The sequence below is a fragment of the Berghia stephanieae genome, chromosome 5 (assembly GCF_034508935.2).
Source record: "Berghia stephanieae isolate SIO BIC M18660-M18661 chromosome 5, UCSD_Bste_1.3, whole genome shotgun sequence".
NCBI lineage: Eukaryota > Metazoa > Mollusca > Gastropoda > Nudibranchia > Aeolidiidae > Berghia > Berghia stephanieae.
In genome coordinates, this window is record NC_088364.1 from 38,817,034 (window position 1) to 38,831,827 (window position 14,794).

General features: G+C 34.7%; 1 protein-coding gene across 1 annotated transcript in view; it reads left to right on the plus strand.

The window, feature by feature from the left end:
- Positions 1 to 14,794, plus strand: part of LOC144973937 (meiosis regulator and mRNA stability factor 1-like) — a 34,192-nt gene that overhangs the window by 6,874 nt on the left and 12,524 nt on the right. Inside the window, exons 5-17 of the mRNA XM_078916825.1 lie at positions 634 to 800; positions 3,804 to 3,895; positions 4,062 to 4,255; positions 4,600 to 4,974; positions 5,595 to 5,962; positions 6,688 to 7,054; positions 7,626 to 7,804; positions 8,991 to 9,071; positions 9,560 to 9,704; positions 10,122 to 10,297; positions 10,447 to 10,607; positions 12,537 to 12,742; positions 12,920 to 13,058. Coding sequence (XP_078772951.1) covers positions 634 to 800; positions 3,804 to 3,895; positions 4,062 to 4,255; positions 4,600 to 4,974; positions 5,595 to 5,962; positions 6,688 to 7,054; positions 7,626 to 7,804; positions 8,991 to 9,071; positions 9,560 to 9,704; positions 10,122 to 10,297; positions 10,447 to 10,607; positions 12,537 to 12,742; positions 12,920 to 13,058 — 2,650 coding nt within the window. The remainder of the gene's footprint in view (positions 1 to 633; positions 801 to 3,803; positions 3,896 to 4,061; positions 4,256 to 4,599; positions 4,975 to 5,594; positions 5,963 to 6,687; positions 7,055 to 7,625; positions 7,805 to 8,990; positions 9,072 to 9,559; positions 9,705 to 10,121; positions 10,298 to 10,446; positions 10,608 to 12,536; positions 12,743 to 12,919; positions 13,059 to 14,794) is intronic.

The window sequence follows — 14,794 nt, forward strand, 5'->3', positions numbered from 1 at the left end:
AATAAGATACCTAATTTAAGAGTGTATATTTTTTCTTCATTTCGTGTAATTTGCTTGTGTAAGCTTAGTTTTCTTCAAACCTTAACATTCATTTTCTCAAAGCTTCACAAACAATATTTTAGCTTAAAGGCAACATGTTCTGTATGATATTTCCATATCAAAACTAAGTCAGTGCCAAAGTATAGGTAGCAAATGGCTCTAAAATAAAATCAGTTTGTAAATAATTTACCATCCCTACTTAATTGTTAGATCAAGTCACATTTGATTGGGCTTATTATTGTTAAAGCGCAAAATAATATTCCGCATCTTTTGCATATTTTGATTTTAAGAACTTGAGGCAATGAAAAGACCACCATTTCATAACTCAAATACATAAGTCTCATTTGTTTAACTTTTGGTCAGTTAAATGGGTAAGTTATCACAATAACACCCTCAAGCACCAAATTTCATTGTATGATAAATTCAACAATCCTTCATCAATTTATTTATTTATTTTTTTTTTCTAATTTATTTTAAAATTACACGTAGTTCGATCCTCAAACTTGAGGTTTCTACACAAAGAAGAAAAAGAAAAGGTTAACTTTTTTATTTTTTTATTTTCAATAAGTTAATTGTCATTTTCTCTTTCCTAAGGATGTCGTAGATCATTTGTTGATAGTCCATGGGTACAGTAAAGACGTCCCCTTGGATAAAGTAAGGCACCTCCTCAAAATGATCTCCAATAACTGTGGTGGAAAAGTGGCTTCTATCGGACCTTTGTTTGCCATTCTCAAGTTTGACACAATGGAATTAATGGACAGGTTAGAATCTACAGTCCTTATAATTTGGATACCAAATTATATAAATTGGGTGGATGGAGGCAGAGGCTCCTACCCTTCCACTTTTTGCGGAATCATTCCGTTTAATTGGTCTACATTCCGCCATTCCGCTTTCAAGGCAAACATTCCGCTTTTCAATCAAGAAAAATAATTTTAAAATGTCAGCTATGGTTTATTTCATCATCATCCTCTATGGCCAATCAACACACATTTTGTGTGTCTGACTATTCCCTTCATAGTCTGTGCAGTTGATGTCAGATAATATTATATTTTAGGGAGGTAAATGACCTAGTAATATTATATGTTGGCTCCAATCGGTGTTATTATTGAGTAGGCTTCTTTCGCTATTTAATTTTAGCCCTGTGTATTTGTGTGTGTGTACCCGGGATGCGCATTTGTTTGATTAGGTGTGCGTTGGGAGGGGGGGGGGGGTCCTGACAAGGTTAAATCCAACCATTTAATGATTTGCTCTGAGACTGTCAGGGCCTGTGTCCTCTATTATTATTTGACCCCCTTTTTAGTCTTTAAACAATTTGCAGTTTTGTCGACATTTTATATTGTATCATTTGAGGACTTTGGATTATCTATTACATTATCTGCAGCAAATCATGTTGTAATTAATATTAGTAAGTTGATTATGCTTTTTGGTCTCAAATTCCGCTTTTTATGTACCATGATTCCTCTTTGGGGCTATTGGGGGTAGGAGCCTCTCTGGAGGTCCTTTCTGGGCAAGGGAAGGTTGATGGCTTACCATTGACCTAGAATAACTACTTAAAAGAAATGAATCAATAATGCTTTTTTTTTGCCCCTCTTTATCATAGCTTCCTGTCCACATATTAAAGTGATGCAATTTTGTTTTGTTGGCACCCTGGAGGGGATTGTTTGCCTTTTGTAAAACATGCCTGTTTATTTGGGGGGGGGGGGGGTGTTTATTTTTCTTTTATCTTCTTTCTTCAAGGACCACAATGTTTATTTGTATGTAAACCAATTCTCCTTTAATCTTCTTTGTCTTGATATCTAAGGTATGAGCCATTTACATTTATTTCTTTTGGCAGAAATCTCAAACTAGTGTCTGAGTGAAACTTTTAGATTTAATTGCCATCTTGTCTTGAACACAACTTACTGCATAATGTTGTTCCTCTTTGGACTAGATTTTTTATTTATCTTACTTTTTCTTTGGCTCTTGTGATCCAAAAGTGTAGTTATGATTGAGGAAGGGGCTTTCTTGATTAGAGGTAGAAGGAGTGGGGGGGGGGGGGGATCGAGATGGAGAGAAAGGTCGTGGGGGAAACGGAATTTTTACCTGGAGAGTTGTCTTATTTTTTGTTTTGTTTTTTCTTGACAAAGGGAAAGAAAATTTCTCTCTCTCTCTCTCTCTCTCTCTCTCTCTCTCTCTCTCTCTCTCTCTCTCTCTCTCTCTCTCTCTCTCTCTCTCTCTCTCTCCACACACAGATGGAAGGAGGGGTGCTTGGGGGGGGGGGGTAGGAGGGAGAGACTTGCTTGGATTGTAAGTTTTTACTTGAAGTCCGGGGATAAAGAGTTTTCAAAGATAAAGAGGAGGTAAATAGTGTTTGGGGGGGGGGGGGGGGGGGGGGGAGTTTTGATTCAATTCAAATCAATCAGGTGTGGGGGGGGGGGGGGGGGTTTCCCATGGTGTCACATTCGTGAACTCGGACAAAAGAGAAAAAATTTGCCAGTGATGTGTTGTTTTACACGCATGCTGTGTGAGTAGATTTCACTTTGTTTGTCAAAAAGATTTCTATTGTTTTGCCTTTTACTTTCTCACAACACTATTGCACACACTCACACTCGCTCTCTTTTTCACTCTTTTACACACACACACACACACAGACACACATACACACACACACACACACACACACACACACACACACACTTAGAGAGAGAGAGAGAGAGAGAGAGAGAGAAACACAATCTCAGTCATGTGTCCTGTTTTAACGCAGTGCCTTTGCGATATCCGTCGTGAACAGAAGTGTGCAGTTTTCTTTTGGCGAAAAGAAAGTGATTCGTGTGCATGCTTTTATCATTACACGAGTTGAGTGTAATTGGAGTTCTGTGCTTGCTATTTTAATTCTTTTATTGCGGATTTATACTCCTGGTTAGTTTCTGGGGTAAATTTTAAATTAAAACCCACACCCAAAGAAAGAATTGAGGAGACAGAGAGTTTAGGACTCTTTCCTTTATAGACACTTTAGTTTGAGAGAGAGAGAGAGAGAGAGAGAGGGGGGGGGGGGTCTGTCCTGGAGCTCCTTTTATGGAAATTGGCCGACAGATTATTGGTGTTTATGTTCTTTAAGGGTATAGATACTCCTCTCCCCTCCCATTACCTTACTTTTTTTTTATTCTCTCTCTCTCTCTCTCTCTCTCTCTCTCTCTCTCTCTCTCTCTCTCTCTCTCTCTCTCTCTCTCTCTCTCTCTCTCTCTCTCTTCTCTCCTCTCTCCGGTATTCCCCCCCCCCCCCCCCCCCCCCCCCCACACACACCTTCTTGTCAGATTATTAGGGTTTTATTAATTCTTTTTTTAACCTTTGCATTTAATTCTTTTTTTAACCTTTGCATTTAATTCTTTTTTACATTAGTTATATCTTATATTTTTAGATATAATTTGAAACATTTACTAATAGGTATGTCTTTCAAAGCATCTCTTGCGGTTATACTTCCTTATGGAAATTGTCTTAACTGTCAAAAATACTGCATGTTAAAATGTTTCCCAATTATTTCAGGTTTGAATCTAGTGAATACTTATGTATCATATATCTATGTATATTGGATATTATAATATATGTTAGTTTAATATATGTGGCACCTGTAAATGGAAGTTCTTCCTATTTTTCACATGGCTGTTGAGAGCTCAGGGGTTATATTTTTTTTTTTCTTATTTGGTATTAGACATCCCTTTTTCTTCTTCTTTAAGCAATGTCCAACATTAACTAGTAATTCCTTAATTTTTTTTCTTTCTTTTCAGAGCAAGAAAGAGAATGAATGGTGAAGATGTTTATGGAAGGAAAATCACTGTGTGTTTACCTGAGGAAACACCATTTCATAATACTGTGCGAAGTAAGTTTGAATCCCTCAGCTTTCCGGAATCTAAGAAAAGGAATGCATATGTAAAAAGTTAATGCATGAATGAATGTTTTCTTGACATTTTTCAATGAAACAATTGGCTCTCTTGTTTTAAAAATGTTATAATTAATATTTTCTAACAATTTTAATATCTTTTCAGAAATGTCAATCAGCCATATGACGAAGCGGAATGAGAGTCCATCTCCCCAGCGCAGATCCAGTCGGCAAAGAACCACCTCTCGCACATTCACTCCAGAGATGGATGAAGGGGGTGGCTGCGTTAAAGGCATCAACCCACAATATGACCCATCCCATAATAATCACTACTATATCGACCAATATTATGCAAAGCAGGTATAAACTTTATTTTTGCATCTTGTTTGTTTATTTGTTTTTTAATCATTAAGTACTTCAGTACTTCTAATTATTTTGAAACATTGAGACCATTTTTCTTTATGGTAGCGTTTAAATGATCTTTCATCTGGCTCAATTGTGTCATCGTTAAGGAAGACCATCCAAAATAAGTAAACCTAAGTTCGATTTCTATTTTTATGTTTCTAGTTTTTGAATTAAAATTTAAAAAATTTATCTTATCTTCAGATGAGGCCTGAAGTGATAAAATTGCACCTGGAGTTCAAGGCCATTCTGCTAATTTTTTCAAATCTGCTGGGGGTCCTTTGAGTTCTTCAAACCTCCAGTGGGAGATGCACTGCCAGCGACAGTCACCAATTGGGGCAACGTCGAAGCAGTCTTCAGCTCTTCAATTCAAGTGGCGTTTCTATGAGAGTGCTTATCGCAACAAAGAAATGGAGATAGGCTTACCCTCTGACATCTGTACCATACCATTACATCTGTTACTATATACTATACACAAGGGGCATACATATGAAATTAGTGATCTACGTCAGGCGGGAAAATCGGGAACAAGTATTGTTGTTTTCAAGCCATCATCTAGCCAAGGTCTGAAGGACATTCCTACCCCATCCTTTGGGTTCAGAGATATGCCACCTCCGTCTTTACCTAATCTTGCTACAAAAAACCTCACTCAGGTTACAGGTTTAGATCCTATCAAGGTAATGTTTCTTTTCTCAATCATTTGTTGGTTGTATATTTTCCTTCTTTTTTTTTTCCATGAATGATTTGTTGAATAATCAATAATAATTTTGTTAATTATTATATTGTAATTATTATTATTATTTTTATATTATTATTATGAATATTTTATAATATTATTTTATTATTATTATTATTATTATTATTATTATTTATTATTATTTTATTTTTTTATTATTATTATTATTATATTATTATTATTATTTTTATTTTTTTATTTTATTATTATTATTATTTTTATTATTATTATATTATTATTATATTACAATATGAATATTCAGTAATAATGTGTTATTATCATAATAATGATGATGATATTGATCATAATAATAATGATGATGATGATGATGATGATGATAATGATAATAATCATTTTTAAAATGTATTCTCGTGTCTGGGGGGGAAAAAATAGCTTATTTTTCTTTGATCTTTTCTTTTCTTTTTTTTTTTTTTGTCAGATCATTTTCACTGTTAGAAAATATCTTCATCATAATAGATCTGACATTTTCTGTGAAATGATACAAAGCTGAAAATGGGAATGATTTGGTATGTGCTTAATGGTTGTCAAAATTTATTTCAGCTCATCGAAGCTGCTTCAAAGGATAAGTCAATTTATGGTCAGCAGTCTGGGAATATGATGCCAAAGCCAAGTGATTTTATAGGGGACCAAAAGCCAATGACATCTAACCAAGGACCAAATGTCGCTGACCTCAGTAAAATGATGTCTGAAGCAGGGATTTGTCCCATAGACCCTGCCCAAAGTTCAACAGCAGAAGTGCAAAAACCAAAAGAGCATCCCAGAAGTTCATCGGCTAGTTTAGTTCAAACGTCCAGCTCTGGATTTGGCCTCTCAACTGATAGAGCTCATGGCTATATTCCATTGAATTTAACTTCCGAGAAAGAGACCTCTCAGTCCTTTAAGAAGCCATCCACTCCAAAGAAAGGAAAGTGAGTTAAAAGTTACTCATTTAATTATAGTCATCCATTTTGAGAGATTTGCTTTTATTTTCTTTAGTTTTTGTTTGTTTTTTTTAATTTCTTTTTGCTTTACTTTTCTTCTTTTAATTGTTATTTTAGGCATTCAGTAGATAACTGCATTATTCTGATTAAGATGTTTATGCTTCACTGTTCGTTTTGTTCTTTTTCCTCATGGCATTCGTTTTATTTCCTTATTTCAGATATATAGCCTTTTGCTTATCATTTAATAGGAGATTGCTAATAGATAGAATGCGCTTGGCCAAGGAGTTCACAACATTGCCATCCGGAAGTATAACGGACCAACACACAAACTCTATGTAACCATGAACTTTTATAGTCTGGTTAATACAGTTTAGTGAGAACAACTCACAAACGCGGATGGCAAAAACAATAACAAAGGCCTGAGTGACGTCATCTGCATACTATCTATAGGGAAATTGTTTTCAATGTATAAACTGTAATGTGAGCTCAGAATCATCAGAAATATTTATTTCAGTTTCGGTCATATTAAAAAGGACAGTAACAATTGTTTGCTATCACCTGAATGCTAGCCCAAAGAGTTTTTACACCAGACTAATATAAGACCCAGTTACCCAATTATTTATTTTTAGAATTGGCATCTTATGGGGGGGGGAGGGGGTGACTTATAAATCATTTTCATTGCATATCTTTCTTTTTTAAACAATGTTTTTCAGACATCAAAGCCCTAATAGAGGTTTCAATACAACCACGGCCAAACCACGTGCAAGCAATTTTAAACCTCGGGCTTCCTCTGTTTCTCCTATCTTTGGCCTTCCAAATCTCAACCACACCAACAATCAGAGGCCAGTGTCTCCTTTTGGCAACTTATCCATGAATCGACCACGAACAAAGCAGCCCGGTTGTCACTTGTATAGAGTGCCTACCCCAGACAGTATCGATCCTGAGATGGATTTCTTAAGACCAGATTTTAACTTGACCAGAGATCAGTATGTAGAACTGATTGTTTCCAATCTAGACTACAATATTCATGCAAGGGAGTGGAGAAAGATTCTTTATGCTACTTTCCAGCCACATGTCAAGGTAAGTCTAATTTGTAAAACCAAAGTGATTGATCATATCGTGATAGCCCATTGCCCTAAGTGAATACATGTTGTGGCTGGCTGGTGGGCTTATTGATAGGATCATCTATCCCTCTTGATCTTTCTATGTTTTTGTCTAATTCTGTGATACAATATATTTCCCCCCTGTAAATCTTATCTCTGAATGACCATTAGAAACATTGTAGGTGGTTGGCGGATCAAACCTCTTAAGTCTCAACTTTCATGATCATCATCAGAGGTCTGATCCACCCAAAATTAGATCCGCCAACCATCGATATGCAGAAGTGACTTCCTTTTGGTGTGGATCACCAGTGTCTGAGAGATTTGGATGACCTTTTTTTTTTTGCAAATGGTTTAGATTGCTGGTGACATCTACTTCTCCTTTGCCTTACTTCTTTTCATGGGCACCAAGAGTGATGTAGACTCCAAAACTCTTGATATAACTAATATGTATGTTGTGTACCATTCCAGAAAATGTGAAAAGCTGGATATTTGTCTTTCTAGTGAGTCTTCATATACCTCTTATTTCTTTTCTCTTTTTTTGATTTTAGGTTTTGAGTATTGAGATTAGACTTCAAGCTGATAATACATGCATAGCTACAATCCGTCTGCCTTCTGAGCAGGATGCTCGGTTTGCAATCTCTCAGTTCCATCGCCGGAAAATAGGATATAAGAGGATTAGTGTGCAATTCAAAAGCGATGGTTCTCAATCACCAGCTGACAGTCTCAGGTTTGCTCCTTTATGATTTTCATGAAGTTGTACTAAATATTTTTCATGATTCTCTGTATTGTGTAAATTAGACATGTTTTAGAAAATCAAACTTTTCGTTTGTATTTTTGTTTTTGTACAGTTTTAAATTTTTAAATATATATATAGATATTGTATTATAATTTTCTTTTCCTTTTTTTTCCTTCTATTTTATTTCATTTTCTTTTCTAGAGAGAGAGAGGCATCATATCCAAATTCAAACATTTATAAATGAAACCCTTAAAAACGAGAAATAACTGAGGTTACTACTTAACAAGGGGACCAAATATATGAAAGAGTGTGTGATTTCAATTGTCACAGAGGCACCATACTCAAATCCAAACAGAAATGAAAACTTGGTCTTTATTCCCAACCTTTTATGTAATATTTGGAATATTTTTGTAGATCAATCATGCTATTTACAAAATACATCTGTTTTCATGGAAGTATGTATCCCATCCTCTGGAGGAAGAAGAACATACAGAGCTGCCAACTCCTATTTTTTCGTGGGATTATCCAGTTTTCTAAGTTCTTTAAAGATCCAGATTTTCCTTTGTTTCATTCCTTATAAAGTTAAATAACTAATCTGAGAGTCTCTAAATGTTGCTTTTGCCATTTTTCTATTGGGTTTCATGACAAAAACTTTAAAATTTCTTTGTTTTATTATTTTAATGATCCAAGTTTGATAACTGAATTACTTCAAGTACTAATATTCCTACTTCTTTCATCTAAAATGAAGGTCTGCAATCATGTTTGTGATTTCTTGGATATGTTTTTTACTAATTTTGTATACTTTATCTTTGAATAAATGACATGAAAGTGTCTCTAACTTGTCATACTTGCAAGCATTGATAAGAACACAGTCATAGCCATAATCATTGTACAACACGCATATTTTTTAAATCGTTTATATTTGAAAAGTAATTTTACACTTTCAGAAACTTATTCAGCATTTCTCACCTACATCATAGTTTAAGGCCATTTGTGGAGTTTTGTTTAAATTGGATACATGCTCTCAACATAAGGCCAGAGATCTTGCCTTTAACAGTTCTCACTGTTTTATATATTAGTCTGTAAGTGGATAGCATTTAAACTACTATTTTTGCTTAAATGAATTCGAATATCTGTTCATGATAATTTTATTTGGATATTGTGATTTTTTTTTCAGAACGGATACTATTTCCTTACTGATGGAGGCAAAGGATCATAAACTGGCTCTGTCTCGAATTATTGACCTTTTTGATCAAAGGTAAGGTCTCTATATGAATTAATAGCACATTATTTCTAGATAGGCCAAATATTTTTGTAAAATAAAAATTTGGATATCTTATAGAAAAAGAAAAGGATGGAGACGAAGTTGTATGCTGCTGATAGATGATAGAGGAAACAGAATGTAGAAAAAAAATTTTTCTATTTGTTAAAAATATTCCTTTTCTTATATTTGAAGGTGAGGATTGTTTTCTCTCACTGTGGCCTACTCTGTTTTCATTCTTGGTCTTTCTATTATCACCAGTCATTTAAGCGTGTTTTCATTGAGATATATTCCACTAACACAAACATGACATTTGATTAAATCTACAAAGGTAAGCTAGATCAGGATGTAGGGGGATATTGATGACATAATTTTCCAACGCACTTGCTTGACCTGTACTGTTGATCTCTTTTATTCATTAGCCTGAAAGGTTGCCTTTAGGACTGTTTTTTATTTAATAATTGTATTATTTTTTCAATCCATAGATTCCACAAGACAGTGAGTGTGTCTGACATTTATAAGATGCGAGACATTATTCAAATCCAGGAAATCAGTGGAGCAGGAAGATGGGTTAAGCTCCAGCCTGGAATCAAAAGATCTACTACGCCAGTTTATGCCAATGAAATGGAGGTGAGCAAAGTTAGTGTTTAAACACAGGAGGTTTCTGATTTGTGAAGCACGAATTAAAAGTTTTTGTTTTTTACTTCTTTTATTTTTCTATTTTTCAACTAGGTATTTCAAATTCCAAATTTCAAGGCATTGGATATCTACATCACTAATTTTTGTACCACTGAGCAAGATTTGAAGGGTTGATAATGCTTTTTTAAAATAAAAACATGAATTTTAAAAAATAATAATTTTACAAAACTTCTTCCTTTATCTTCCTCCTAAAAGAATGAAATTTTAAAATGTTACTACTCTAATGTAACATGAAGGGGGGGGGGGGGGGGCGCCATTTTTAAATAACCTAAGTTTTGTTGTTAAATGTTTTAAAGTAAAACTTTTGGAGTGATTAATGTTTATCTATTCCACGTTGACTATTTGCAGACGGCAGATGCATTTGAACAGCCAGTTTGTACAATCCACTGTGTGGAAGGGACAGCTTTCTACACTGAGGCGCTCAACTCCTGTATGTTGCCAAATGTGACAGTGATGCGTAAACATTTCTCCCCACAGCTCCACTCTCTTCTCTTATCACACAACGGATTTGTGCCACTCATGAGGTAAGATCTCAAAACAAACACTTGGATAAAGACATTGTGAAATGAATGAAATAAATGAAATCATAGGTTTATTTTTTATAAAAGTGAAATCATAAGCTATCAAAGTATTCATGGATTTGTTTTATTTTTTTGTTTTTGCCATGCCACAGTTTCCCAGCATGTTATGCAGCAGAGTTTTATGCTTTGAAACCAACGAAGGATGGGATACCATTAGAACATGTCATTGCCTGTGTGCCTGGGGTAGAAATTACCGTCTCCAAGGCAGGGGTCAAGGTCATCCAGTTTCAAGAAAACAAGGAGCAGTTTTATGGTAATATTTTATGATTTTCATTACCTCTAACCGTTACACCATAAAGACTACCCAATAGTCAGAGTGACTTAATGTTTATATCCTTTACAAAAAGTGCTTGCTCTGAATTATTTTTTGCTACTTTTTATCAGCTTGTAGAGCATATTCATTATGCAACTGGTTGAGGTTTTGACAGCACTTTTGCCCATAAAAATATCATAATACCCTTAAAAACAGACAAAACCAAAAGCATTTTGCCAGAAGTTTGGGAAAAAGGGTAAAAGAATTTGTACTCGTTATCTTGGTACACTTGTTTATACCATCTTCTCTTTCACGGAACTGGCTCCGACTCTATCTTGTTTATTGTGTTGAAGGCTGTTGGTTTTATTTGCTTCTCTAACTTTTTTGGTTGTTGCATCACTCTCCTATTTTGCTTCTCGATCTTTCCCTTGTACATTTTTCTCTACTTCTTCAGGATGATGTCATCTCTCCTTTTGCACATTTCCATCATTTAAATTTATTTATCCATTCCGAGGCACGCAGGCAAATTGTTGTCATGTTAAATGACTTCATCAAACACTATAGTCAATTCACTTGTCAAATTTTGTGAGGTGGTTGTGTTTTTTTACTGCGGCTATATGGGCTTTTGGTATGACACTCGCTTTCGGATCGGAAGGTCCTGGGTTCGAGCCTCACTCGTACATAGTTGAGTCCTTGGAAAAGGCTTTTTTTACTCACATTCTCTCACTGTATTTAGGAGTAAAATGAGTACCTGACCATCTGTCAAAAATAAACTGTACTATCGCCTAAAAGGCGTCGTGTCTCATTCTACTTATGTGTTGCTGTTGGTCAGGGACCTTTTGTAAAGCGCTTTGAGCATGTTTAGTGGATATTGCGTTCTATAAAAGCTCGAGTTTGTTTTGTTTGTTTTTTCAATAATAAATCCAATTAAGGAAAAGAAAGGTTATTAATTTAACTATGTCCTTTTCTTAAGCCTAGTCATAATCACGTTTTGCAAAATAATCGTCATGTTAAACAACTTGAACATTGAAAGAGTGTGCATGTAAAAATTGAAAATAATTAAGCAGGAAGAAAAAAATCATTGTATTCTTGGTATAGAGTTAAGATGGAGCAACTGTGATTCTAAATTATTTTAATTTTATGGTTATTATGATAAATTACATAGAGCCATTGTAATTAGGGTGACTACTACTACTACTACTACTACCACCACACTACTACTATTATTACTACTACTACTACTACTACTACTACTTCTAACTACTACTACTACTAGCTGGTGGTTGGATGGGAGCATCACCCTTGAATCATATACCTATGATGTTCGCATGGGTGTACGATCCGATAGTGATGTCGTTTCTTCTTCTCTTTACTAGCCTATCCTGCTTCTTTGGTTTGTGATTGTATTTTTGACAGGGGATATTTTTTTTCTGTAAATCTTCTGCCTGTTTGTTCTTGGTTATTTATAATTTAGCTTATGATATCTTTAGGTTATGATTTTGATTTACATTTGTACTATTTTTGTTAGATTGCTTGTTTTTTTGTTTCAGCGGTCTCTCATATAACCTCAGTTGTGTTGGAAGAGGCCTAAAGCAACAAACAAACAAACAAACAAAAACTACTACTACTACTACTTATTATTACTACTACTGCTACTACTACTACTACTACTACTACTACTACTACTACTACTACTACTACTACTACTACTACTATTCTTCTTCTTATTTTTTTTTTTATTATTTTTTTATTTTTTTATCATTACTATTATTATTATTGTTGTTGTCATTATCATTATAATTATTATTATCGTTATTATTGTTGTCATTATCATTATTATTATTATTATTATTATTATTATTATTATTATTGCTATCATTATCATTATTATTATTATTGTTGTTGTCATTATAATATCTGATTTATCAGACATGATGAAAGGCACCTCATGGCAAGAACTGGGCAAGATCAGCCGTGAGGTAATGGACCTTCTTCGTCAGCAGCCCAACTGCTCCATGCCAGTGTCCAAATTCATCCCATCCTATCACTATTACTTTGGTCGGCAGTGTCGGGTGGCTGATTATGGATACACCAAGCTTCAAGAGCTTTTCGAAGCCATTCCACATGCTATTCAGGTATGTAATTTTTATTTTTGACCATTCTGATATTTTTTGGTGTTTTTTTTTTAAGTTGAATAGTAAGAACCAATTATTTTTTTTAATCTGTTAGTGAATGTGAATGTGTTTATGTCTATTCTCAATGAGAAAACATGGTACATTGACTCTATTTTTACTCATTTTTTTAAAATACAGATTTTAGGTACTGGAGAAAGGAAGGTGATCACCCTGAGTCCTCGTGCACAGCTTAAACGTTTTACAACTGATATATTGAAGGTTGTAAAAGCCCAGCCTGGAAAGCAGATAATGCTGCACGAGTTTGCTCATTGTTTTGGTTAGTATCAACATTGTCAAAACAAATGGTTTTAGCTGTGATCATTAGTGGATTGGTCACATTCTATCCCGTTTGCAGATTGTTCAAAATTATTTGATGAACAATTTAAATGCTTGAATTTAAGTTAGAAAATTGTTGTCAAGTTAGTTTTGTTTTTTTGTTGTTGTTTTTTTGGGTTTTTTTTTTTTTTTTTTTGGGGGGGGGGGGGGGGGGGGTTATTTTAGAATTGCACTTAACATGATAGTATTGCAATAAAAGAGTTTATTGCTTTTTGTATCAATGAGCTGATGTTTTCTATAAAGTCATCCCTTGGCCACAGTTATAACCAGAATTGCCAATGGCTGATTTTATCAGAAATTCCAGATATTTGCTCTCAATCCCTAATTACCAACCACTGGGTGGGGTTCCTGACCTCCCACAGTGGGCAGGGAGGTACTTACTGTGTATTTTATCTCCCCATATCTGTGTTCCAACTTGCTTTCCGTCTTTGTCTTGGAATGAGATTACTTGGTGTTGTCCTGGCTGAGAGGGAAACAGTCAAATGTATAGTTAGTTTTGGGGGATGATATTTTTTCCTTCTAAATCATCTTATGTTTTGTTTATATATTAAATATAATTTGTAAACATTTGAGTGCATTCCTCGTAATGGGGATCTGTGCTTGTGTCTGGATGAGAATTTTAGGTGATCTTAAACTAAGTCTGTTGATAGTGTGCTCTTGGAATCTACACCTGTTTCCTATTTGGACCAATTCCCCTTTGTCTTACCTTTTCTTGGATAGTATAATTGTAATTCTATAACTTTTTACTATCCCATTTTCTTCGATATTTATTGTACTTTACTACTCCAGAAAAAAAAGCATCATTATCACCACCACCATTACCATCATCATCATCATCATCATCATCACCACCACCACCATCATCACATCTTCATTCAAGTCCCAGATTTGCCAAAAATGTTTCCAGAATTCTGTCTCTGAGAAGTTGGCTAGTCTGTATAGGCTCCATCATTTGAAATCAACACAACAACCAAATTTGTATTTTTTATTCACAAAAGTCAAGGGAGAATTTCCCAATATTTAAGAGGTTTCTGCTAACGAGGAATTCAGAAATTCTATTTATTTATATATACTAGTAAAAAGCCCGCAATTTCGCGGGGAAAGAACTATTTTCATTCGATATTGCCTGAATCATTTTCTTGATTATCTTGATTACGATTAGATGCACACTTTAGTCGATGTGCTTGTCGCTGCCATGCTTTATTCAGCATGAATTTAGTGTATCAGTCAGTAGATATCAATATCAATGTCACAAGTCTTTACCACGCTTGACTTGGGAGGCCTTCTGAAAGCTCCTACAAAGGGAAACAACTTAAATAATATTCCCTCAACTAACCCCAAGAAAAAGTAAAACCCAGAGTACCTTTAACTAACCCTAATAGGAAAATAAACACCCTAGCATTATGACTAACCCTAATAGAAAAAAAAATTCTCGGACTGCTTTGCACTACCTTTCAATACTTCACAAATTGAAATGGCGGCCGAGAATCAAAACAATGGTCAAATTAGGAAATTTTAAACTTTCACAAATCTATCAAGGTTTGTTCTAGAGTTTTAAAAATGCTTCTATATGATGACAAATTGAATAAATAAACGCCTGACAAAAGATCAAGGGTGAAAATACAAATTGAAAGAATACTGGGGATGTAGGAGCTTTCGGAATATCTCCCCTTTACC